Source organism: Chelonoidis abingdonii, chromosome 8 (assembly GCF_003597395.2).
Source record: "Chelonoidis abingdonii isolate Lonesome George chromosome 8, CheloAbing_2.0, whole genome shotgun sequence".
Taxonomy (NCBI): Eukaryota; Metazoa; Chordata; order Testudines; family Testudinidae; genus Chelonoidis; species Chelonoidis abingdonii.
This window is the reverse complement of record NC_133776.1, coordinates 37299638-37327274: the sequence shown is the minus strand read 5'-3', so window position 1 is coordinate 37327274 and position 27637 is coordinate 37299638. Positions and strand designations below refer to the sequence as shown.

Genomic DNA, 27637 nt, shown 5'->3' with positions numbered 1-27637 from the left:
TTCAAACGGTTTAAACAATACACCATTGCTAACTGCATTTCAACTGTGCTATTCTGCAGACAATAGTAACATCCACTTTACTATCATTTAATGCAATTTAAGTAAACCTAATTTGAGATGAAAACAGCTAAATGACAATTGAAAACATCAGCACCCCTGCTGGGGGTGGGTGGGTGAATGGGTGGGGGGAGAGTGTGGAAGACTGAAGCCAAACAGAACAAAGAAAGAATAACAATGTCCCCTTACCCGAACAGTAATGCTATTGTTTACAGTACTGTTAAAATTCCCTTTATAAAGCCAGCCAGACTTGAAAATTCCTGTTCCAAATCCTCCACCACCACCGCCACCTTTTGAAGAGGAGTGGGATGTGGTATCCTGTATAAAAGACATCATTAGTGTTGCATTGACTTGCTTTTATGAGTTTAAGACCAAAGGGAAAGAAGCATTTGAATATCTGCTCTCTCTTAACAATATAATCTTCACATTCCTTTCAAAAATACTTTATTAATTCTCCTGCTGGGCACATGATGACATAAGAGACAAAGCTGTTTCATTAAATACAGAGTTCGCAAATATATGAAACATTCCACAGAAGATAACGAGACTCTGTTATCAATACTTATTTGATGTTAAACGAATAAATAACTCAGCAGTAGGGGAAAAAATCAATATGCTTACTTCATCTTTATCAACATCTTCATGATCAATTTCAAAGGAATGTGAAGGCAATTTCTCTGGTCTATATTCATTTCTAGGGTAGGAAAAAAACTTATTAGTGTTCAACTTCATAACTGGAAGAGTATTCTTTTTAATGTGACTGCTCTTTTGAGGATGCTAACCTTCCAGGATACCTTCAAATATATCTAATGCTGGACTGCTCTGAGCTTTTGTAAAAAACATCTTTTGAAAGTGTAGTCCTTTTTATCCTTAGTTGAAATCCCTCTGATCTTTGCTTTGTGACCAGTAAGCACAGTCAGAACCCCAAATCATCAAGGATTTTGGATCACTCTCCCCAAAAAAGAAGCATCACAGCTAGAACTGGTGGAAAGAGTGGATCAACTGCTTCACTACCATTTTTGTGAAAACAATTATCCTTCTTTCATCTGAAAAGTTCAATATTTGATTTTTTTCCACTATATCCAATCTTAGTACATTTCCCACCAAATATTATGACTACTCAAATTTTAATGATGCTTCATGTATTTGCCTTTAGAACGTGGAAGGTGCTTAGACAACTGTAGATTATGAATGCTCCTACCAATGCAGGCCAGCCCTGAGTGGATGCAAGAGCTATGCCACGCTAGTACCATCTAACCCAAAGAAGGTGGAGCCCTGCTTCCCTCTGCACCAGCTAGCAAAGCTCAGCATGTGCCGAACACTTTTAAAGGACCTGCTGATCCATGGTGCACTGCCCTAGCAACCGTAGATTAATTCCTGCTGCGTTAACCAGAAGTCCTCTAGGTGGACCCTCAATGGCCACTCCTGAATGCCCGTTCAATCAATGCTGTCGGTATTACACTCCATAGAAGAAGTCATTTGTCCTATCTTGACGTGTAACCCCTTTAGCCATGCTGTTAAGTATTTAGGACCAGTAGAGAGAACATCATGTGTCAGGGAGTTGACCATATACTCCACCTAAATAGCCATATAAAGATGCAGAAATTCAAGCAGTTTAGCCTGAATTACTCAATTGGGAATTTGAGTTTTTTACTTAGCAAACGAAAGAGAGACCCTACTAATGGGTCGAAGCATGCTCTTATTGAAGGCAATGCCACAACTCAGTCTCAAAGTCAGTAACGTGTTTCCTCCATGCTCACTAAGATAAAGAGCATAATAGAGCAGAATATGCACAGTTGTGCTAAAAGAGGTAGTGAGAACACAGACAGGTCTGCAAAAAGCCTCAAAGAAGGAACACATCCAGAGGAAAATTAGCGTTTTACGTAATGTCATTTCATACTCAGGGGGCTGAATTAATCCCCTGTGTAACATACTGAATTCAGTGGAACTTCGCTAGGGATGAATTTGCCTGAAGTTTCTACTCCAGGCACTGTATCACCAAACTGCAACCACTTCCCAGTAGAAAGTACTATTTTCAGAACAGGGAAGTTTTCAGCCTGTTGAAAAGTGCTTCCCTATGCAGCTATCAATCTATATCATGTATGAGTGTGTGAAATGACAAACTGCCCTGACAGAATTGAGGACCTCATTGAAGAACTGGTTGTAGGGGACAACTTTGATTGGAGTGATCATGAGCTAATTCAGTTTAAATTTAGTGAAAGGATAAACAAAAACAAAAAGTAGGGTCCTTGATTTCAAAAAGACAAACTTAAAAAAATTAAGGGAATTAGTTAGGAAAGTGGACGGGACTGAAGAACTAAAGGATCTGAATATGGAGGTGGCTTGGAATTACTAAAGTCAAAGTTGCAGAAACTATCTGAAGCCTGCGTCCAAAGCAAGGGGGAAAAAATTGCAGGGAAGAGTTGCAGACCAACCTGGATGAGCAAGTATCTCAAACAGGTGATTAAGAGAAAGCAGAAGGCCTAAAAGGAATGGAAGAGGAGATGAAACAGCAAGGAAAACTACCTCTTGAAGCTCAGAAAGTGTAGGGAAAAAGCCAAGCAGAGTTGGACCTTGCAAAGGAAATTAAAACCAATAGTAAAAGGCAGAGGTGGGCAAACTACAGTCTGCGGGCCACATCCAGCCCATGGGACTCTCCTGCCCGGTCTCTGAGCACCTGGCCTGGGAGGCTCACCCCTGGCCCCTCCCTTGCTGTTTCCTCTTCCCTGCAGTCTCAGCATGCCGCACTGCTGGCGCAATGCTCTGGGCAGCGGAGCTGTGAGCTCCTGGGGCAGTGCAGCAGCACCCGGTGCTGTGTGCTGCATGGTGGCATAGCTGGCTCCAGCTAGGCGGCACTGCTGCCTGTCTCGGTGCTCTAGGCGGCACAGCGGTAGCACCGCCAGCCACCAGTGCTCCAGGCAGCATGATAAGGGGACAGGGATCACGGGGTTGGATAGAGGGCAGAGGAGTTCAGGGTGGTGGTCAGGGGGCGGGGATCCTGGGGGGGGTCAGTTAGAAAGGAGAGGAGGGGTTGGATGGGGAGGCAGGGAGCAGTCAGGGGTGGGGGTTCTGGGGGCGGTCAGGGGACAGGGAGAAGGGCTGGTTGAATGGGGGCAGGGGTCCCGGGGGGCAGTTAGGAAGGAGGGAGGGGGTTGGATTGGGGCAATGTTTGGCAAGATGTTTTGTGGTTTGTACCTTTGCACTAAAAAAAAAGAAAGAAAGAAGAAAAAGAAAAAAAAAAAAGAGTGTCTGCAACTCACCTCATTCGGTGCAAATTAGGTTAATTCTCTAGTCTAAATGCCAGTGGAGCTATCAGTCAGGTAATGTTTGGACAGAGCTGATGTAAATTTTCTTTAGAGATTCAAAAGACTTTACACTGAACTCTCTCTCAGTCATTATACTCCGTAATATAAGCAAAATGTTCTCATTTTGACAGTAACCCATTATATGGAAACAAGACAAGAAGACGCCATAATATCCCAGGTGGATGTGAAAAATAGAGAACTGCTGCAAGCAGTGTCAATAGACTAACATAACTCCATGGAAGACGATGTACATACTGACTACAAATTACTTTCATGCAGAATAATGCAAACTCCATATAAGAAACAGTTCAGCATGTTGCACATTTCATAAGAGGGACGGTACTTGCAAACTTGGACTGCAAAATGTTGCATTTTCAATTTCCTCTCCTGAGCAGACAGACCATCATACAAGCTGTCCTGCAGAGTAAAAAGTTACCTAAACACAACTACATCCAAGAACTCTAATTAGTGTCACTCTTCTACTTTGACTCTAGGATTAACATACACTCTGTTCATAGTAAGATTAATGAACAAGAGAGGAACTGTGGATACAAAGGAAGGCTTATAGTACATGACTTTGTGTGCATAGCATCTGAAGAAGACTGTAAGAGACAATCTTAACACTGCTACAAGAATGGATTCAGTTTGTACCACCTCTCATCCTTAATCCAATCAGCATCCAGAGAATCAATTCCTTTTTGCTATTTCTTGCTTTTTTTACAATCTTTTATACAAGAATGCAGGATCACAATTTTAATGCCTCAAATTCGGTGAAAGATGGAGTTCATGTTGTTCATTTCAGTATTCTGTAATTTAATTTGTGGCTCACTATAATGACCCCTAATTTAAAGCATAAGCCGCTTGTTGGGAAAACGTGGTATTGCGAACAACTGCACATGTATTATACCTAGAAGATAACGAATTTGGCCCAAAGATTTTCATTTCTTATTCCTGAAGTCAAGGAGCATGATTTTCCTCTCATTTTTCATCACTTTCACATGGTTCTTACTCCACTGACCTCAACAGAAATACTCCAGATTCCCATCAGTGTAAACGAGAAGAGAATCATGCCCAATGGCTGCAGAATGTCAGTTTGTTTTATGAGAGTGGTTATAATGAAACCATGAATTTATTTTGTAACCTACATCTCATGGAAAAGTTCATTATTCACACAATGACCAAATACTGAAAAAGACGATGACGACTGGAAGCATGAAAAGTGTTTGTGTGTGTGCACATACATTCTTACATTACATATATTGGGCCAGATTTTGAGCTCATTTACTGCGGTGTAAATCCAGAGTAACTAAATAGTCAATGAAGTAACTTCAGTTTTACACCACTGTAACTGACAGGAGAATTAGGACCAGGTAAAATAGTTATGACATTTATGTTTTCTTTTAACAGTAGTAAAAAGCCACACTTGTCTGTACTAAGTATTTTGCATATACAAATATTAATAATATAAGAGTAGTCATTTGATTTGAATGTACATTAAAAGTGTTTAGTAGATATAAGTGAAGGTGTTTGCTCATGGATCTTTGTCTGCCTTTTTTTTGCCTTTTTTTCTTTTAAATGTGGCCCAGTATGTTTATGGTAAAACAAATAGGGTGCAGGTATAGGATGGGGGAAAGTGGAAATACTGACATGACTCAGCGAAACAGTACCAAAATGGGAAAAGAAAATGGAGAACTAGTGAAGTACTTACTGTGGTAAATGTCGAAAATCTCCTGAATACTTTTCATATTTGTAGTTCACAACATGCCACTGAGAATTGTAATATTTACAAGCCTAAAAAGAAAGGAAAGAAATAGATTATTTCAATTTATTCACACTCAGGAAAGGGTCCAGAACAAAGAAACAACGTCAGCAGAAGCACATGTTCTCTTCTTTAATAGCTTGGTACTGCTGTTCTTAAAGGAAAATCAATTTAAAATTTCTTAGGCGTTTTAAAGCACTATTTCCCATTTAAATCAAAGGTGATGTTTTTTAATTGACTCGTGCACAGAAGCAACCTGAAGTAGATTACTGACTTCATCCTCCTGCATTGTGGAAGGATTTATTAAAATTATTACTATATCACCTTGATAGATTGGTACTTCTGTGTCCCTGAATATCTTCACTGACATAAATTGTGTCTTCCCTTTGCACCATGCTTCATTACCTAACTTCCACAGTAACTAGACGTAACCTACTACCTAACTTAAATTCTCCCTGCTACAGCTTAAAGCTTAGGCCCATTACTTCTTGTTCTGTCCTCAAGGACTGATCCTTATCCTCTTTATAACATCTCATAATGTATTTCTGGACAGTTGTGTCTCACTTGAGTTATATTTTTTTCATACTGAATTTCTCCAGTTCTCTTCACTTCCCCTCATAGTTCTTATTTTTTAAAACTTTTGTCAGTTTTGTGGCTCTCTTCTGAACTCTCTTTAATAAGTTCATGTCTCTTTTGAAATGTGGTGCCCAAAGCTGAATGCAAGTTGTATTTGAGGTCTATTTTGTGTCAAGTAGAACAGAATTACTGTAGTGCTCATTTTTATAGAAAATTATTAATGTGGTAAGTACAGCACGATGTCGTTAGCTGCAACAATATGACATTGTTGAGTCATGTTTAATTTACAACCTACTATCATGTTACTCATTTTAAAAAAGATTCAAATTGCCAAGGCAAGAAAATATTGGTGGAGAGGAGCAAGAAATCTGTATGTTTATTGGTAGCCTATAAAGTTGCAACAAGGAGAATGGAGCAGATTATATCATAGACTTCTGGAAATTGTGGTTCTAAAGCATACTGTAGGGATTAATAATAGTATAGTATGTTAAAAAAAATTACCCCACTATTCTGTCATCCTGAGCAAGCTTGGTACCTTAGTCAATTTATGAGTTAAATAGTATGTTAACGGACCCATGCTACTGGCTCCTTGACCACAAGACCATTCTTCCTCTTCTACAGTTGCGAGCATCTGCAGATAAAATAGTTATGGCATTTATGGTTTTTAATCATAGAAAAAAAGATTTTGGCTGTATTAATAACTAAGACCCTGATCCTGCAAAGCACTTCGGCACACGTTGAACTTACCCACTGAACTTTCTAATTATGTCTGTTTATCTGGCTATCATCCTGGTCTCCTTATTCTGATCTATCTGTCAAGCTCAACGAGACTACTCACATGCATAAAGTTAAGCAGAAGTGTTTGCAGGGTCAGCCACCTAGAGTTGGCTTTTGGTTCCATAGGCCATAAAGCCCAGCACCAACAGTCCTCTTGTTTGGGGGCAAGAAGAACTGGATCTATTTATAGTGGGGATACCTAAGCTATCCAGATACTGATAGGTTATGACTCCCATCATTATAGTATCTGAGTGCCCTCCGCATACTTAAAAAGACAAACAACAGGGCTGCCATCTGCATCACTAGACTGTGTGATTGCAGGAGTGGCAGCACACTGGAGATTGCTTAATACAGGCAGCTGTCATAATGGGAATTAGACCTTGCCCTCCATGCACACCCCTTCAACAGCAGCAGCAGCCCCCTTGGGTGGGACAAGAGAAAACATAGGGAGAAGAGAAAGAGGAAGGGAGGGAGGGAGATATATCAGTGGCAGGGTGTGGAGATGAAAGGGAACCACAGGAAGGAGACAGTATGAGGTGGAAGGACATTTCAGAGTGGGGAGAGGGAGGAGAATGGTCTCATGGAAAACAGAGGGATGGAGATGAGAGAGAGAACTGAATAAGAGAGAGAGAGAGCAAAGGGGCAGGGGAACAGAGAATGCAGGGAGTAAAAGCTTGACAGAATGAAATTAGGAGAAAATGGACAATAAAAAGACAGAAGGACAAAATAGATCAGTGAGGCTAAACCCCACTCCAAGGAATGTTCCGCCAGGACCTCTCCACAGCCAGTCCTCGCTTTACAGTAGTGTCACTAAGTGTAGAGCCTTCTGTACTCACGGACAGGGAGGGAAGCAGTCAGGCTTTGGCCGTTAATATAGAAAATAATATCACCCTTCTGAAGTGAGGTCTGATGATATTCTAAAATGTGGTTGGTATTTTCAAAAGGGCTCAGCATTGGCCTAAACTACTCCCACTGAAGTCAATAATAAAACTTCTTAGCAGATGGGACCACAAATAAAAAACAAAAAACAAAAACCCCACAAGCCAGGGAAAGGATCATTTTAAATTACTTTTTTTTCCAATATCTTTTTGATTTTACAGTATATGAAACAAAATTACAAGGAACCAGCTGCAAATTCATAAGCTGTCCCCTCCCACATAAAAGCTGAATGAAATATATTAATATATATGACATCCAAATCGCTATAGTAATAGATTCATTCTGAATGCACAGGGCAAAATTCAGTTCTGATTTACACCCCACTGAATTCAATGGTGATGCACGAAAAAGTGGGAGAAAATGTGACCAGATCATACAGGCAGATAGGAGCATATATTATGGCTTAAATGATAGACAGACTAATGCAATCATTGACTTCAATGGTAATGGAGGATGCTCAGTACCTTGTAGGATCACAGCCAAAACCTGAATATGGCACAATGATATCAACGGGAATTTTACTATGGACTCATAAGAACATAAGAACGGCCGTACTGGGTCAAACCAAAGGTCCATCTAGCCCAGTATCTGTCTACCGACAGTGGCCAATGCCAGCTGCCCCAGAGAGAGTGAACCTAACAGGCAGTGATCAAGTGATCTCTCTCCTGCCGTCCATCTCCATCCTCTGACGAACAGAGGCTAGGACATCATTCTTTACCCATCCTGGCTAATAGCCATTTATGGACTTAGCCACCATGAATTTATCCAGTTCCCTTTTAAACATTGTTATAGTCCCAGCCTTCACAACCTCCTCAGGTAAGGAGTTCCACAAGTTGACTGTGTGCTGTGTGAAGAAGAACTTCCTTTTATTTGTTTTAAATCTGCTGCCTATTAATTTCATTTGGTGACCCCTAGTTCTTGTATTATGAATAAGTAAATAACTTTTCCTTATCCACTTTCTCCACATCACTCATGATTTTATATACCTCTATCATATCCCCCTTAGTCTCCTCTTTTCCAAGCTGAAGAGGCCCTAGCCTCTTTAATCTTTCCTCATATGGGACCCTCTCCAAACCCCTAATCATTTTAGTTGCCCTTTTCTGAACCTTTTCTAGTGCTAGAATATCTTTTTTTGAGGTGAGGAGACCACATCTGTACACAGTATTCGAGATGTGGGCGTACCATGGATTTATATAAGGGCAATAATATATTCTCAGTCTTATTCTCTATCCCCTTTTTAATGATTCCTAACATCCTGTTTGCTTTTTTGACCGCCTCTGCACACTGCGTGGACATCTTCAGAGAACTATCCACGATGACTCCAAGATCTTTTTCCTGACTCGTTGTAGCTAAATTAGCCCCCATCATATTGTATGTATAGTTGGGTTATTTTTTCCAATGTGCATTACTTTACATTTATCCACATTAAATTTCATTTGCCATTTTGTTGCCCAATCACTTAGTTTTGTGAGATCTTTTTGAAGTTCTTCACAATCTGCTTTGGTCTTAACTATCTTGAGTAGTTTAGTATCATCTGCAAACTTTGCCACCTCACTGTTTACCCCTTTCTCCAGATCATTTATGAATAAATTGAATAGGATTGGTCCTAGGACTGACCCTTGGGGAACACCACTAGTTACCCCTCTCCATTCTGAGAATTTACCATTAATTCCTACCCTTTGTTCCCTGTCTTTTAACCCAGTTCTCAATCCATGAAAGGACCTTCCCTTTTATCCCATGACAGCTTAATTTACATAAGAGCCTTTGGTGAGGGACCTTGTCAAAGGCTTTCTGGAAATCTAAGTACACTATGTCCACTGGATCCCCCTTGTCCACATGTTTGTTGACCCCTTCAAAGAACTCTAATAGATTAGTAAGACATGATTTCCCTTTACAGAAACCATATTGACTACTGCTCAACAGTTTATGTTTTTCTGTGTGTCTGACAATTTTATTTTTAACTATTGTTTCAACTAATTTGCCCGGTACCGACGTTAGACTTACCGGTCTGTAATTGCCGAGATCACCTCTAGAGCCTTTTTTAAATACTGGCGTTACATTAGCTAACTTCCAGACACTGGGTACCGAAGCCGATTTAAAGGACAGGTTACAAATCTTAGTTAATAGTTCCGCAACTTCACATTTGAGTTCTTTCAGAACTCTTGGGTGAATGCCATCTGGTCCTGGTGACTTGTTAATGTTGAGTTTATCAATTAATTCCAATCACAGCAAAATTGAGCCCTTTCTGCAGATTTGTGGACAGAAACAAACCCACCATTGTATTTCTGTGGTTTAAGCTTTAGTTAAGTCAGTTTGGTGACCCTCTGGGACAAAGTAAGTAAATATTTGTATAGGAGCAATGTATATACTGTATTATATGAGCAAGTGAAAAAGATCATTCAATGAATTGGATCAGAATAAGTGTAGACCCGGTAATTCATACTTCATACACTATCTATTGGTGACACAAAAAGAAACTGAATCCTTTAAAGAAAGGACTGATTTTTCCTGCCCTACTTTCATTACTTATTAGAATACTTAACAGATGCAAACAAGTCATGTAAAAGGGATTCAACACAGGACTTTTTTTGTTAACTTTATAGGCTCTTTACTGATGTGTTTAAAAATAGCCATGAACAATATATACAGCAGGCCACAATGTTTTAACTTATTAAATATAACGGTTTCTTGTGCTTCTTCAAGAAGAGACTAATCAAAATTAAAATATAAAAGGAACAAAAAGCACATTCAAATACCATTCAGAGACGTCACAGGGGCAAGTACATTTAGAGCAATGGCTACTCCTTATCTCTAGCTAGCCTATTGTGGTTAAGAATTGCAGTCTGTTATAAACCAGATGGGGTTGAACATTTTCCAACAGAACATTTTTCCACCAGAAAATACGAAAATATTTGTATTGATTTCATCAACATTTCTGATGGGAAATTATTGAACTATGGAAGGAAACACACAAGAAGCTGTTGATCAGAAAGATGGAACCCTTCTACGCAAGAGCTGTGGCCCTCAGGCCAGATACAGCTGCCTCCTAACCTTGATGGAGAGTCATTCCAGAGGGATGTTTAGCCCTAGTAGGGTGAGCAGGAGATTAATTATGGGATGGGGAAGGGTTGGCACTCATTTGCATCAGCTCTCTTGTTCCATTCCCTCGCTGTTAGCCCTGCAGGCTTTGAAGCCTCCCTCTCCCCGCACCTTAGCCCGCTGGCCAGACTTTCCCCTAGAGAAATCATCCTGCAAAAATTCAGCACCTGCAGCTTTCCAGTGTTTGTGCTGGTGGTGACAGTGTGATGGCTGCCACAGTGAAAGGGGAACTTCAAAGGGTAGCCATGTTACAGGTTTGCTCTGCAATGCAAGTTAACATTTTGAAAATGAAATAAAAGAAGCAGAACTGAAGAGAGTACCTAGAAACCCCTTGAAAATGGCCAGAGTTCCTCTTTTTTTCCCACAGTTTACATTCTCTGTAAGATCTCTGCAAGCTTGGGGAAGGAATTTATATAATCATTCATTTATTATTAACAACAACATGAAATGATATAGCAGTTTTTGAATCCTAAAGCACTTTACACACATATTAGATGGATAAAGGATTATGTAACTTCATTCACCACTTAAATTCTGCCATCTCTGAGGTGGAAAGCAGCAGCTATTAAAACAGTGAAGGGCAAAACTAAGAAAGAGTTTTAAAACAGGAAGCAAAGATCATCATACTTAAGGGAAACTACACAGGGATTTTGGAAGGCAGAATTTACTAGCATTAACTAGTTTGGAATTTAGCCAGCACTCTGAGGTTACTCCCCCTACTCATATGAAAAGCATGATGCCATCTCTATTGGCCAAAAGCCATCAGGAGGCCTCAGTTTTACAACTCTCCAATTTTACACAGCTCATATATAAAATAAAAATTAGTAATTAAGAATCCTAGATTTTACCAAACCTAAATATTAAAATATGCAATTAATTCACAACATTTTAATAAACTGTTTACTTCTCCAAGTACTGTAAATGTAGGCTGTAAGAGAGCCTCAGTACATTGGTGGTGGTCGACTGATATACTACTTCTTTAAAACATTGAAAACACTCAGCTTTTGAACCTGAAAAAATCTTCAGCAAGATGGATAATAAAGCCTTTGATTTATTTTAGATGGTGACACCTACCAACTTAAGTTTCTGTTTTAATTTGAATTTGAAATTTAGAAGAACAAAATGAGTGTGCAGTGTGTATACGGGACAAAATAGCCTGAGTAACTGACTGATATATAACCTCTTTCAATAATTATAAAGAGAATAGCTGTAAAGTTGTTACTTCTTTAGTTAAGATTAATAAAGCTCTTGGTTTAATAACCAATAACATTTACAATTCCTATGGAGATATGGTACAATATCGGGCATACAGAAATCCTCCACCGTGAATGACTTCGGTACTAAAGGACAACTAAATATTATCCCATTTTTGCAGTTGGGAAGCCTATATTGACAGGATAAAAGGAATATTTATAATATTCTTACTACAGTAGGTATGATTAAATAAACCACATAAATCTACTACCTGAAATTTCAATATTAAGGATATAATAGTTATTATTACTTCACTTTGATATACGGCCTTTCATCTGAATGGATCTCAAAGCACTTTAAAGAGGATTTCTATGGATTGTAAGGCTAATTACAGCCACAATTAAAATGCAGCCACTTCTGACATGGAAGAAGAAAGCTATTTTGACCCAAAAACTCTACAAACAAGCTTGATTTTCTGTTACCTTTCAGAAGTAGTGACATCTGTGTGGAGTGTAAAATGTTGCCATTCTGACATGGCAGCCCTCTGCACATTCACTGGACAGGCGTGAAAGACTCCACAAGGCACAAGACAAAGGAGAATTGAGCCATTTAGGTTTGTTTGAGGAGAAGTATTGCTTATGATCCAATGGTATTTTTATACTCTGTGGTTTATTTACCCAAAATTCTTTTATTCAAATACGCTGGTTAGATTTTGCAGATGTCACTTGCAAGATGTTATCAGCCACTGTGTCCTGTTAATACTTAGTTTCTAGTTCTCTTATGAATCTCGTTTGTCACAGAGTTATAAAGGAATAACTGGACAAAAAATTGCATTTGGAAGAAATTAAGGATAGCTTTTAATGTTACAACTGTGCTGGGGTGAAGAGCAGGCAGGAGCTGGAGGTATTCTGGCTGCCTGAGGTATTCTGGCTGAACCAAAGCTCACTGGAGAAGTCTTTCCATTGACTTTAACAGGATCTGGATCAGGCCCTTAGTGCTGAAGAAGGCAGCATGCTTCTGGGAATGTTGGGGAAGTACAGAGTAGAGCAGCTATTGCTATAGGCATTTAAAAGGTGCAACATGTGCTCTACCCACTTTGGTAAGACCTGGATGGGGCCAGAGTTCAGCTCCTGTCTTTGGGGAGTTCAGTGTGACTGGAAAAAGATCGCCTTAGGCTCTGGGTCCTGATCCAATGTCCCCTGAAATTTCTTGGAGCCTCTCCACTGGTTTCTATGGGCAAAGGATTCAGGTCCAAGGTGCACAAGGATTGGGAGTGCTGCTACCTATTGCAAAGACTCATCAGGTGGAGAAGTTCAACCCACTTCCTCACCAACTTGCACCATCTTCCTTCCTCCCTTGCACATGATTCAGAACCAGCCACAATCTTTCCCTTATCAGACAGGTGGGCAGCTCCAGCACAAACACTCTTCCCAAAATATAACAAGGTGATAGCTCTCATTTTTAGAGAGAATATTGGTGACACATTTTGAGGCCTATATTGTGGCCCGATATTGTGGCAGACAACCTGCAGGGGAGTCATAACAGATTTAAAATTAGCCATCCTTCAACAAAAAAATTTCAAAAACAGACTTCAAAGACAGAGCAGAGCTACAATTCATTTGCAAATTTAACACAGTTAAATTGGGCTTGAATAGGGACTGGGAGTGGCTGGCTCGCTACAAAAGCAATTTTCCCTCTCTTGTTATTGACACCTCATCAGTTACTGTAAGTGGACCACATCCACCCTGACTGAATTGGCTTCATAAACACTGGCTCTCCACTTGTAATGTAACTCCCTTCTCTTCATGAGTCAATATATTTATGCCGGGATCTGTAGTTTTCACTCCATGTATCTGAAGAAGTGGGTTTTTTTACCCACAAAAGCTTATGCTCAAATAAATCTGTTAGTCTTTAAGGTGCCACCAGACTCCTCATTGTTTTTGTGGATACTGACTAACATAGCTACCCCTCTGATACTCATTGCCATTAAGACTATATCCAGCTTGGGAGAGAAAAGGGCTCACTCAAATTTGTCCTGTGGCCCTTCATTTGTTAATACTATAGCTGGTGAAATTATGTGTAGGATGGGAAAGGAATATTTACATCTTCAACTTTTATCTTCATTTCCAAGAAGAAGAATACCCTTGCTCCAGAGGACCTTTGTGTTATGCTCTTGGCTGAGTAAGGAGACGATTGGATATTGGTAACTATTTCCTGCTTGGACCTAATTGACTTTATATATTTTTTGGCTTTGAAACATGAAGTGGAACACATGTATTTCTATTTTAAGATTTAGTTTAAGGGCTTTAACCTACCATTGTTCCATGAACAGCACTCCCACTGCAGTCCTCAGTCTCTAGTGCTCCCCCGCCCCCATGTTCTACTGCTCTCTCTTATTCTTGGCTCTCTAGTGTTGCAGAGAAGGCTTAGGGTTTTGCCAGTTTGTCATTAGCACCTCCTTGGAGTATTCAGCAGTAATAATTCCCAGATACTGTGCACTACATTCCATTTTTAGACTCCATTTTCTGAGCACAGCAATGTGCATAGTGTTGGCTTTACAATTTGTGGAGCCCCAAACTAAGAATAGACAGACCCCACCCTGCTGAAAGGAAAAGATGGGAAATAATGACTTGCCTCATCAAGACTTATTGTCAGCATTGGAAAGGTGGCAGGGAGAGAAGGAGTTTGAGCTGGCAGTGAGTTTCTAGTCACACAGATGGAACGAAAAATAGGGTCAGCTTGTAAAGTGTTATGCTGCATGGGAATCTGTCACACAAATTTTCAGGCTGGCCTCTGAATTTATTTACCTACTTTTTTGTGTGCAAATGAGTTTTTCTGCAGAAGTATATATGCAGCCATGCTGCATACGAAAACAGACCATCCCAGTACAAATTGGGAAGCTGGATGTGTAACTCCCTCCTCTGGGTACAAAAAGCAGGGCACACATACATTTTAGGGGCTATGGTTATTTGTGCATGTAAGTAAGTAAAACCATTGCATGTAATTTGGAGGCTGGCTGAAATTTGGTCCCATATATCAGGATTTCTAATATAAATGTCAGGCCACATTGTGCCTTCTTTAGCACACAGTGGAAAAGTTGCAGGGAGCTGTCTATCTTTTGAGTTCCTGTGCAAGAAGCAGCCAGAATTTCTCTAAGACAAGCTACAAGGGAATCATAAAATCACTAGCAGTGTTTGAAATCATGCATCTCTGCTGCTCTGCAGCCTAGGACCAACCATACTCCTACTTGCATTCAAGTACCTGGTAAGCATTCTGCTTGCATGTGTACCATATAGGTGCAATGCCTCCAGCCACTGCCAATAGCGCAGAATCCTTCCTCCTCATCCCTAATGTGACCAGCTGATAAGGCCACAATATAGGCCTTAAAACAAAATAAAGATGAAACAAGATCTCACTAGTGCTAAGAGTTCCAAAATGTTCTGCAAAACATCTAATGTTTTTTGAAAGGATATAAATATTTGTGAAGTACAAAACTCCCCAGGTTTTGCTAGCTCCAGAGTTCAGTGCTCATGTTAAGAAATGTGCCTAATATAAAAGGATCAGCTATGCAGGACTAAAACAATGACATCTGAGAGGCAAGCGCAATACAACTGCAAGTTTTCTAGATGCAAACTAAGCCACCAAAATATATCACACTGTTTAAAAATGTGACTAAAACAAAAGAGAAATCACCATTAGACTCATATAATTAAATGTAACAAAAAGGGTGATTGGACTTATTTACAATCAGGGAGTACAGATGCTGGATATTTACCTCTTTAACAAATAAATTTTCTACATTTTGTTCTGCATCTTCAGGTACAGATGGGTACAGAGTTCTTATTTCCCATGGAATTGTGTCTATCTGACAAGAAATAAAAACAAAAGATTTAGTCAGATCAACAAACAATTAAAAAACACTATAAAGAATTAAAGACATGTCCATAAAAGGGTTAAAAGACAGCATTTTTGCTGATGCCTACTTTCTGCTGGCTTCCACACCCCTCACATAGACAGTACTGCAAATAGTGTGTATAATGTGTTTTAGAATTGTTTAACCTTATCTCCACAAAAAGTACACTACAAACCCAGCTGTGCTCGGTGCCCCTCTCTGCTCCTGGGCATGGAAGGAGGCAAAGAAGTAGGGAAATGGACATAAAGGGTTTGAAATTCTTGGAAAGCAGCAGGAGGGGATTTCAGACAAAGAATCCCAACAAGCTGCAAAAAACCCTCCATGTGACAACTGTAAGATTGGCAAAAGAAGGGGGTGTTGGATCAGAGAGGGATGGATCCAGGAAGCAGCTATTTTATGTAGCTTCCCCATTAGCAACCCAGTGAGAATCTTCATGGACTTATCATGGGTGGTGGGTACCATAGGCCAGTGGAGGCTGTGCCTCCCCAAGCCACCTGCCATGGCCGCACCGATGATCTGCCTTAGACCCCTCCTGCCTGCTTCCAGTTCCCTTCCTGCTTTTCCATGGTGGAGACACTGGGATAGGCATGCAGGGGCTGTTGCTTGCAAGACCTGTGGCACGTCGTGCTGCCTGCCCAGCGCTCTGGGGTTGGAGTTGAGTGCACTGGGACCGCGCCACCTGGCGCTGGCGTAAGGGTGCTCTGGTAACGCCACCCGTCTGGTGCACGGGGATGGGAGTGCTCTGGCTGGGCCGCCTGCCTGGTGCTCTGGGGATGGGAGCACGCGGTGGGGCTGGTGGCCTCGGGGGTGTGTGCTCTGTGCTCCAGTGGGGGAGTGGGGCCGAAGGGGAGGGGCGGGACCTCAGGCAGAAAGCCTCTCCCAATGGCTCGTTCACCCGCCGCCCATACAGTTTATTGATGGTATTTAACTTTCTTTTCACAGCTTTTACCATTCCCAGGAAAAATGGGCATTGCACAGCTGTGGTAGGCACCCGGAGTGAGCTGGGCTGTCAGGACCAATGTGGGGAGCAGAGTGACAGCTACCATGAGATCTGCAGGGATGGGTTAGATTTCCTTGTTTTAATCATTAGGTTCTACCTAGTTGCAAATGCTCACACTGCCCCACTGCATGACTGCGAATCCCTCTTCGCTGTGGGAATGGTGGGTCAACGACTGTAAATTCACACTTGCAAGACTCTGGGGTACTTTCTCCACATCCTCAAGTTAATCCACAGATTCCTAGGGGAGTAGTGGGGGCAAAAGACATATCTGGCTTTAAGACTAAGCTTGATAAGTTTATGGAAGGGATAGTATGATGGGATAGTCAAATTTGGGCAATTAATTTGGCAACTGATCTTTGATTATCAGCAGGTCTGTGATGGGATGTTAAATGGGGTGGGATCTGAATTACTACAGAGAATTCTTTCCTGGGTGCTGGCTGGTGAGTCTTGCCCACATGCTCAGGGTTTAACTGATAGCCATATTTGCGGTTGGGAAGGAATCTTCCTCCAGGGCAGATTGGCAGAGGCCCTGGAGGTTTTTTTGTCTTCCTCTGCAGCACAGGGCACGGGTCACTTGCTGGAGGATTCTCTGCAGCTTGAGGTCTTCAAACCACAATTTGAGGACTTCAATAACTCAGACATAGGTTAGGATTTTGTTACAGGAGTGGGTGGGTGAGATTCTGTGGCCTGCATTGTGCAGAAGGTCAGACTAGATGATCCTAAGTCTATGAGATCTGTCCCATTGGTTTTCTGTAACTGGCATGGTGGACCAGATTCTGCTCTCCACTACCCTGGAGTGAATCTGGAGTGATTCCAGTGAAGTCAATGGAGTTACTCATCTTGAAAAAGAGACAACAAAGGGGGGATACAATGAAGATCTATAAAAGCACGACTGATGTGGAGAAAGTAAATAAGGAAGTGTTTTTTACTCCTTCTCATAACACAAGAACTAGGGGTCACCCAATGAAATTAACAGGCAGCAGGTTTAAAACAAACAAAAGGAAGTATTTCTTCACACAACGCACAGTCAACCTGTAGAACTTTTTGGCAGAGGATGTCATGAAGGCCAAAACTATAACAGGGTTCAAACAAGCACTGGATAAGTTCATGAAGTATAGGTCCATCAATGGTTATTAGCCAAGATGGGCTGGGATGCAAAACCATGCTCTGAAGTGTCCATAGCCTCTGTTTGCCAGAAGCTGGGAATGAGCGACAGGGGATGGACCACTTGTTGATTATCTGTTCTGTTTATTCCCTCTGAAGCACCTAGCATTGGCCACTATCAGAAGACAGGACACTGGGCTAGATGGACCAGTAGTCTGACTCAGTATGGCCTTTCTTATGTTCTCCATATTTACAGCAATATAACAAAGAGCAGAATCAGACTCAGTTGCTCACATTCTACCCTCAGTTACAGGGCAGCACAGGGTGTTTGGGGGCAAAAGAGGGGACTGAGAGCAGTGGATTATGCAGAATCATTGTTCAGTATACCCTGAAGTGGCTCACAGCCTCTGCTACTTCAAATTTTGGAGCATTTGTTTCATGGCCTGATTCCAAGTTAAAGGTGAGAATTCCTCCCCGCAACTTTTGAAGAAAGTCCATTTACCAGACTTTACATGACAATTTGGCTCAGAACAAAGACCTCTGTGCATATTTTAAAAAGAAGAGTTCCTTACTTGCATCTAACTTGCAGTACGCAGCTTCCCCTTCTCTGCTTTGTACATGAGCAATTCTGAAACAGTTGTATGTATTTTATGGGCAGGTGCAAACATGATGGGATTCCCCAAACTTTTTCTCAGTTTCATTTGGATGGTTCAGGATGGGACATAGCAAAACAATTTCTTTCCATTTCTACTCTCATCAGTATCCGTAGTTAGCTATTTAGCTCCTTATGAACAGCTGTCAGGATGTATTTGTCCATTATTTTTATTCTATTGTGTCCAGTTATGCTTATTACAAATTAATCTTCAGATTTCCCCACTAAGTATCTCTTGGGAGTGCTTTGCCATTATTACCAAATAATTCTGTCTTATTATTCTAGGCCTATGTACAGTGGAGATTTGCATAAGCTTTCATGAGCATTAAAGAAATGAAGTAGGGATAGAAGGCTGTGCTCAGGATGTTACAATTTTAGGGTTCTATTTTATGACAATGAAGGTCCCCTCAGTGGTTTATGGCTTCACAACAGGGCAACTATGGAGAAGTCAGTAGTGGCTGGCTGAATAATGGATTTTTCAGTTCTCTGGAAATTTCAGATGTGTTTCAGGTCAAACTGAAAATGACATTTTTTCAAAACTATTCAATGAAAATTTCAAAAAAAAAAGTTCCAGTCAAAATGAACTGTAACATTTTGATAATTTCAAAACAAAACATTTTGTTTGTACCCAAAACTCACTGTTTAGATTATCAGGAATTTTGACAAAAGCAAAGGAAAAGATTCACAAAATGGCCAGAGGAGGAATTGGTGGTGGTGCCACCTCCTTTTAAGCTTTAGCCCAGTACACGTGGGAGACCCAAGTTCAATTCCCCCTCTACCTGATGTGGAAAAGGGATTTGAACATGGGTTTCCCACATTGCAAGAGTCTCCTAACCACAAGGCCATGGTATCTTCAGGTATGGGGCTTTCTCAGTGTTTCCTCTTAAAGCTGGTGCATTTTGCACGAATAATTAAGTAGTCATTGGAGTATGGATTTGAACTGGGGCCTCCCATATTCCAGATGAGCGTCCTAACTACCACACTGTAAAGACAAACTCATTCTCTTTTGCTGGTCCAACAACTATTTCTTGTCTTCATGAATGACTATGAATTGCCACTCCTTTCCTTTGCTTTTGTCAAAATACACCTGAAAATCTAAATAAAAATTTCCAGGTTGACACTAAACATTTCAACATTATGAAAACATTTCAACTTTTTTGGTTTGGACAAAACTACTCAGCAAACTCAACACAAATTTGCAAATTATTTCAGTTGATACCACACTCCATTTTTCAATGAACAAGCTATTCGTCTGAATTTTTTTGCCCATCTGTAGTCTATAATCATTTTCTTCACTGATTAAACGGTATTTTAAGCCACAAATCCCCCAAGGAAACTTGTGTGGGCGAATCCCTGTGCTCCTATGGAGGCCCACTGCCTTCATTGGTGGTCCACTCATACAGAGCTCTTTGCAGGATCAGGGATTTAGTTAGTCCTGACAGCAACACCCAAGTTGCCCATCAGCAACACAGCTTGTAAACTGAAGTCCATCATTATTAAGGACCATATGCTATCCATGGCTATAAATTATGCAGATTGAGTGGGACTGGTTGGTATAATGGAAAGCCTAATGGTATATTCTACAGCTAAGAATTTTATCATTGTCATGATGGTGGCTGAGCTACAGACCCAACCAAAACCTCTTCCACTTGACAGCAGTGAAGAAGACTCCAGGTTGAATCCACTCACCATAGCTACTGTAGGGAATGCAGAATTTTTAATTGTTTTACCAAGAATGCTCCTTAATAAAATGTAGGATTTACATAGCTTCTCATCAACTGATGTCAAGGTGCTGAGCAAAAAGTGGCAAATCTTTATTTCCCTCCATTTTACAATAGGGAAACGGCGGCTCAGACATGCACCATGTTTTGCAAAGGTCACACACAGCAATACAATGGCAGAGCAAGCAACTGAATGCAGGTCAGCTGACTCCCATACTAGTACTCTATCCACTGCACGCACACCACTGCCTCTCAAGAAGTTAGGACTGTACATAAAGGACTGGAATAAAGTAAATCAAAAAACGGCATGCCTTCAATTACAAGTGGATATGTGTTGCCAGTTATTCATCTAAGTGGACTTGGCCAAATCTCCTGTTAAAAATTCCCTAAAGTAAAGGAATGCAACAGGTAAAGTTACACAGAACCGAGATAAGATGCTCTTGTACAATATTATAGTTAACTATTTTTAAAAGCTGCACAGAACTTCCCTTCTGAGAATTAGTTGTTTAGACCACTAGCTTCAAACTGTCTTGCCACAAGAACACTTCCTGTTCAGAGCTTAAACTCTATTGTTGACTGTTGCTATAGTTCAATGGTTTTAAGACTGATCTGTTACTGCACTTGATCGCAGCAGAGACCATTTACGATAACAACTGAGTATGAAGAATAGACACTCATACTCATGACTGCCAGATGCTGGGACTGGATGATAGGGGATGGATCACTTGATAATTGCCCTGTTCTGATCATTCCCTTTGAAGCACATGGCACTGACCTTTAGCAGAAGACAGGATGCTAGGCTAGATGGACCATTGGTCTGAGACAGTATGGCCGTTCTTATGTTCTGAAGAGTCACTAAAAGTGAAGGCCCAGATTTAACAGAATTCTGCATTTGTAAACGTGTGCCAAATATCATGACTGTGCATACAGTTATGGTTTTTAGATGTGCACATTAGGAGCCTAATTGAAGTCAATGAGAATCTTCCTGTTGACATCCAAAGGACATTGGATCAGCCTCCTGCTGCTCTACTGCATGTTCATTTTTTAATATGCAATTGCATGCAGAGTTCTGAAATTCTGGCCTAACCATAGAGTCAAAAGCAAACAATCATTTTTAAATTCTCCGCGGAATACACATGCAAATATAATGCTCCAGCTTCTAACAACGGTTTTGCGAAACATTCATGCAAATGGCTGTGAGCCTCAGAAGTTTGGTTAGTAAAAAAGAGCAATTAAATTAAGATTTGTGATCATCTCCCTTTCTAGATTCAGGTGGGACTGTATTTCAGCAGGAAAAGCCAAATGAAAATATCGCTGCTTATTAATAATTGACACAGGGTAACATTTTCAAAAATGAATTAGGAGCCTAAATCCCATTAACTTTCGATGACATTTAGGTTTCTAAGTCCTGTTTTGAAAGATGACTTAGATGCTTTCACTCTACATTTTTCTCATTTTTTTTTTAAACTCTGAATGAAAGCAACTAGAAATATAGCTTTCAGGCTGATGCACCACAGCCGGTCAGAATTGGTTCTAATCAGTTAGAAATCAAAAACCTTTCACACTGCTAACCACACAAAATGTGTTCAGGTATATTAGGGCCCAGACTCAAACCCACTAAAGAAAAGCAGCTTAATCCTGTTCTCATTTAAATAAAGAGATTTACCATAAATTTTAAGGAAAGCAAGACAGAACGAGACCATGAAATTAAAAGACAGGAGAAGATGGAACCTCAATGATCCCACAGATTGCAACACATGATCTGTGGTATAAAAGGGAAAGAATGAGAGATAAAATCTAAAACATTTTAAGGGGAAGCTTCAATATGTGTTTACATAGCGCTTCCCATACCAATCTAATTTATAGGGTGAAATTCTCTGCTGGTGTAATTCTGTTGAAGTCAATGGAGTTACTCAAGCAGAGAATTTTATTCATCGACATTCCGTAAAGTGAGCTCTGATACTAATTCCAGTACATTAGCTTCCATCGCCCTTCTTTCCCCTCCATGCAAAAAAATCACCAATTTCATTTTAAAACAAACAAGCTAACCCTAACTGAACACTAAATATCACTTCAGTATGAGTGCACATCTCATCACCGTACTGAACATGAACTGCACTATATGTACAGTCTAAGATTACTGTATATTCTATAAACATCTGCAAAGTTATCACATTATCCTCCTTAAAATTCTCCTTTCCCATGATGCCTTCAAAAAGCTTGAGAACAGTTAAGCTGCTGATGGGCTGATTCCATTGCCAATCATTCTGTCTGATACTGTATCATTTTACCAGGGGAATGGAACAGGATGAACCATTTTGGAGCTGTTATAACAGTGATAGGCAACCTGCGGTCCATCAGGGTAATCCGCTGGTGGGCCGTGAGACCATTTGTTTACATTGACCATCCACAGGCATGGCCGCCCACAGCTCCCAGTGGTCGCAGTTCACCATTCCCAGCCAATCGGAGCTGCGGGAAGCATCATGGGCCGAAGGAATGTTCTGGCCACCACTTCCCCCATTAGCTGGGAACGGCGAACCGTGGTCACTGGGAGTTTCGGGCAGACGTGCCAACGGATGGTCAGTGTAAACAAACGGTCTTGTGGCCCACCAGCGGATTACCCTGATGGGCCGCAGGTTGCCCACCACTGAAATTATAATATCACTAGCATTACCAGTGTGGCATTGGCACACTGAACATTTCTGTAGTAGACATTTCTACTGCAAGTATTTCAGAGCACAGCAGAATGTGCAGTTACCAACTATCATCCATTCATGCTACCCCAGGTCAGGTGATGAACATAGCACAAAGTGGAAAGAATGACATGCTTTGTTTGAAGGGGAGATATAGGAAATATAGTGGTGGGCAGCAGGTGATTCATTATAAGAGAGATCTGGGACCCATATGAATTAGTTATTTGTAATGACTCTGTAGCAGCACAAGGGCAAAAATGTGGCTCCTTTTGCTCCACTGGAGACATTATGGTCTTTTTTGTGAATGCATTTTAGTAACAGGATATGTTCCAAGTTATTTTCTATCAATGGAGAAGAAGGATGGCTCAAAGTAATTACGGCTTATTATGTGTATTACGGCTCCTGTGTTCAATTCCTTGCCCTTCTACAGCCTCATATGTGATCTCAGTCACTCTGTGCCTCAGTGTTTCATCTGTAACATAGGGACAACAGTACTTATCTATCCACAAGGGTATCAGTGAAAATAAAGGCACTAAAGATTGTAGAAATACATCTTAAATTCAGTGGTTCTCAACTAGGGGTCCCGGGTCCCCTGAGAGGCCGCGAGCATTAGACTTACTGGGGCCCAGAACAGAAGGCCCAAGCCCCACCACATGGGGCTAAAGCTTAGGACCCTGAGCTGCGCCACCCGAGGCTGAAGCCAAATCCTGAGCAATGTAGCTTCGCGGGAGAACTCTGGGACATGAGGTCCCAGGCAACTGCCCTGCTTGCTACGGGCCTAATACGGGCCATGGATTTTATATGCAGAAAATCAGTTCTTGTGGAACAGGTGGGCCATCGAGTTTTTAATAGCACATTCGGGGCAGGGGCTCAGAAATAAAAAAAGTTTGAGAACCCCTGTCCTAAGTTGAAACAAAGAGCCAGATCCCCAGGGAGCTCTCCTGATTGGCTGTACTGTTTTGAAGCATGCAATGACTTTACTTATTATGGATCCAAAAATATTATTTTAATACCTTAACAGCTCAGTTAATTATTATGGCTTTGCTTTATTTTGAAAATACACAAACACCCTAATCCACATTAGGTGACTACAAACTAAGCACAAATCAGGGCTGGGCAGAGGATATCTGAGGCCTTGGGGCCACAGAGACTGAAGTACCTCTAATCATCATATTTTAATAATAAGGTCCATAGCTTCCTGGGACACTATCAGACTGAATGACATTCAGAGCCAGGCAGGTTAAGGAATACAAGTTGGTTAGGTGAGCCAAAACTGGGTGCCTCTGCACACAAATAGTTCCTGGTGCCTGGCAGAACCAAGCTGAAAATGACCTACCCTGGAATTCTGTGCACAGGTGACATTTCACTGCAGGGAAGTATAGGAATAAAAACAGATGCCCTTTAGTTGAGTGGCTGGAGTCTATTCAGTCTACTAAGGAGGTTCAACTGACCTTGCCCTGGAGATGTAGACACCGCTACTACAGTTGATTTAGACTGAAATGAAACGAAACAAGATACCAAGAGGAGGACCCAGATTTGCTGTAGTGACACAAACCACGGCTCCCTCCTGTGCCTGAATGCAACCCAACTGCTTTAGTGCCAATCAAAAGGCATCGACAGGATGGTCAAGACAGACATGGGGTTTTCAATTTCTAATATCTGCAAAGTACCATATATGATATAGAAATAGCTACAAAAGCTGGACTCCAAAATTAAAAAAAAAGGTGAGAACATAATGTAACAGCCAGTTAATACGGCTGAATGCCAGGGACCTAATTCTCCTTTTACTTTAGAGGGCTGAACTCTTATCTTCAACTGAGTTGCTCCTGATTTTATGCTGCTTTAAGTGAAAAGAGAATTGAGTTTGAGAACAGAATAGTCTTGACCAGCTAAAAAAAAAAAAGACCTTTTGCACAATAGAAGCTCAGAACGATGTAAAAAGGATACAGGAATTAATCATAAAATGGGACATGCATTCCACATTGTTTAACTCTGTTCCTTTATCCCATTATAAACACAAGCACATTAACACAGTGCACAGGAAGAAAAGAAATATGTCCACTTAGAAATACAACAAAGAACAAATTAGATTATATACAATAGTGGCAGTGCTGTGAGCTGGCAGCAACCTAGTACGGCAGTCACCTCATGGTTTAAATATATGTCACGTAGGTGACATTTGATCTATAGCTGAAGGCTAACAGCAGCCTTCCCTGACTGTTTGATTTCAATAACCAAACATTAATTGGGACAGAGTAACTGAGACTCCAAAGTAAACAATGATTTGTTATTTGTATAATGGTAGCACTATAGAATCAGTGCCCATTACACTGGTCACTGTCTAAGACACAGTAAATCTCCTGAGCTCTTGAGATATATATGATGATCACTGAAGATTTGCACTGTGTCTACTCTTGAAGCATGTGAGGTGTACAGCAGGAGTAGAGAAGGAAGTAAAAAGTTGCCCCAAAATAAAAGATATATAGACCAGTTAGGAGCCTCTTCTGTGACATTTGACCTTTCCACCATGTCTACAGATTAAAAACTGCAAAACAAAACACATTTCATTGTACTTACTGAAAAGTCATCGTTGGGGAACGTAATGAGATCTTTAAGAGGGTCGTCCCCAATATTTCTTTCAATCTCTGTGATGACAGTTTCATAATCCAAGGGCTCCAAAAGTTTGGGTTTCTCCTGCTGTGGAATAAAAAGCACAATATTATGTGTCGACTCTCATACTCTCCCTGAATTCATAAACTGAACAAGGTCTCATTTTCCAATATTCTTTGGACACTGAAGTATTAATGAGTTTTGTTATGTTCAGAAACAACACAATGCTACTGAACTGAGAATATCCATGTCAATACAGTATAAGTGAGCCAGGCAGGCCACTTGGAATGTTCATTTTCATCCTGATTATTTCCTGATAACCAATATTCCCTGGAGTTAACAGCACTGTGCAGACGTCATCACAGCACCCTATGGCATCATGATCGTGTACTCATCACACTCAGAAATTTTCTTTATTTTAATACTAACCATTAGAACTGCATATGGACAATATTATTTTGAGTGAATCAGCTGCAGAATGAATGACCTACTTTAATTTCAGTTGTTTCCATTAGCTGAGTGCTGATTCACTCCCTCGCTCTCTTGTGCTTTGCTACTTCTTAAATGCTGGTCGCTTGCTAGCAATAAAAGTACCACGGCAGAGTTTTACTTGGCAATGATCTAGTTCTCTGTCAGGATAAACTATTTGGCATTCAGTCCCCTAGTTTCTCCTGTCAGGAACTAGATTATTCCCTTGTAAACAAACCATCATAATAATGCTATTATTGCCCAAGTGTGGGGTTATTATAGAAAAATTCTCAGTGGAAACAGCCAAGAAGAGGTGAATTCATAGTGCTCAATATACAGTACAAATATAGAGATGGAAGACCCCACATACCATGCAAGCACACTTTCAAAAATAAAAACCTCACAGGTCAGACAGTGTGAGAAACCATCTGTCTCATTCTAAGAGTCTTTTTGTAAGTATCAAAGAGACTAAGATGGGGAGGAGAAAAGAAAATGACAGAGAGGAAGAGAAAGTAGGGAGGCGTGAGACAGAAGGAGACAGCCCCACAGAAGCATGTACTTTGCATAGAGAAAGTTCATGCAACATAGTGGTTGCCATTAAAAAGTCACCATTTACCCACAGTTATCACACTATGTTATCCAAGGTATTTCCTTGTCTTCAGACCAGGATGTAACCATGGAGTCTCATAAAGGGACCTATCAAACAGGTTTCTCCAACACAGCATTTATCACTTTGGATTATGGGTCTCCCTCTGTTCTTTGAACCTGCTTCATAGATTTAACAGTCACAGTTATCCCACAAATGCCTCCCCAGCACCTAGCTGTACCTCCTCTTCTCCCATTTGTTAAATTGGATTCTTCTCTAGCTTTCAGAAATACCCCTGGAAAACTCATCTAAATAACAATAGCACACTGTACAAAAGAGTGTTATACACTGGGATCTACCCGAGCAGAGAACCAAATTGATGAATGGTTGATAGTGGAAACCCAATTTACAGGTAGGGAAATTCTCACTTTTTATTCCTGATCAAGTAGCTGTCTATATGGTGCCCACTGACGTGGGAGAGAAAGACCTTTCCAAAGCAATAGCGCTCAGCACCTACCAGTCAAGGGCAGCACCTGCTGAGGGTAAGAAGTCAAAGCTGTAGTGCCTTATAAAAAGATATCTAAAGAACATTATCTGGCAATTCTAAACAACACTTCTGCAAAAGCCCTTTCTCTCTCAGCATTTGAAGTGACCAAAGAAGATTGGTCCATGAATGTTGCTGGGAGTGGGATCATAAGGCTTTATATGAGAAAACAATACAGGACTTTATCTACCTTGGCATGGAGGATACAGAAACTTTTGACCTTTCTGTGAGGCTGCCAGGCCATTTATGAGAAATCTGAATGCATGAAGACTAGAACAAAAGAACTTAAAGGCTCCTACGCCACATCCAAATTGTGTTAAACTCTCTCCTCGATGGATTAGGACATGGGCAAAATCTTGGTAGGGAAATTTCCTGAGTGAGATGACAGGAAAACTGACGTACGAATAAACCCTAGTACTGTTCTGAGAAGTGCTTCATAGGAGAAAGAAACTATCTACAACACCCATGGCCAAAGGCCATTTTAAAAGAGGGAGAGTCTAGGTGAAAATTGGTTATAGGCTCAAAATGAAGGGGAAAAACTTTATAACTAAATTTAGACTCCATGACGGGACTAGGGAATCAAATATTAATTTTAGATAAGATATTTGACAAAGGGATGGGACTTCAGTATCAACCCATT

At 40.7% G+C, this 27637-nt stretch overlaps 1 protein-coding gene across 10 annotated transcripts in view; it reads right to left on the bottom strand.

The window, feature by feature from the left end:
• The window catches only part of DOCK10 (dedicator of cytokinesis 10), a 241168-nt gene that overhangs the window by 119000 nt on the left and 94531 nt on the right, over nucleotides 1-27637 (bottom strand). For all 10 annotated transcript variants that reach the window (XM_075068541.1, XM_075068543.1, XM_075068534.1 and 7 more), the window contains exons 2-6: nucleotides 25367-25486; nucleotides 15482-15571; nucleotides 5071-5153; nucleotides 679-751; nucleotides 247-375 (exon numbers count right to left, since the gene is read on the bottom strand). In XM_075068541.1, the coding sequence (XP_074924642.1) occupies nucleotides 247-375; nucleotides 679-751; nucleotides 5071-5153; nucleotides 15482-15571; nucleotides 25367-25486 (495 nt within the window). The remainder of the gene's footprint in view (nucleotides 1-246; nucleotides 376-678; nucleotides 752-5070; nucleotides 5154-15481; nucleotides 15572-25366; nucleotides 25487-27637) is intronic.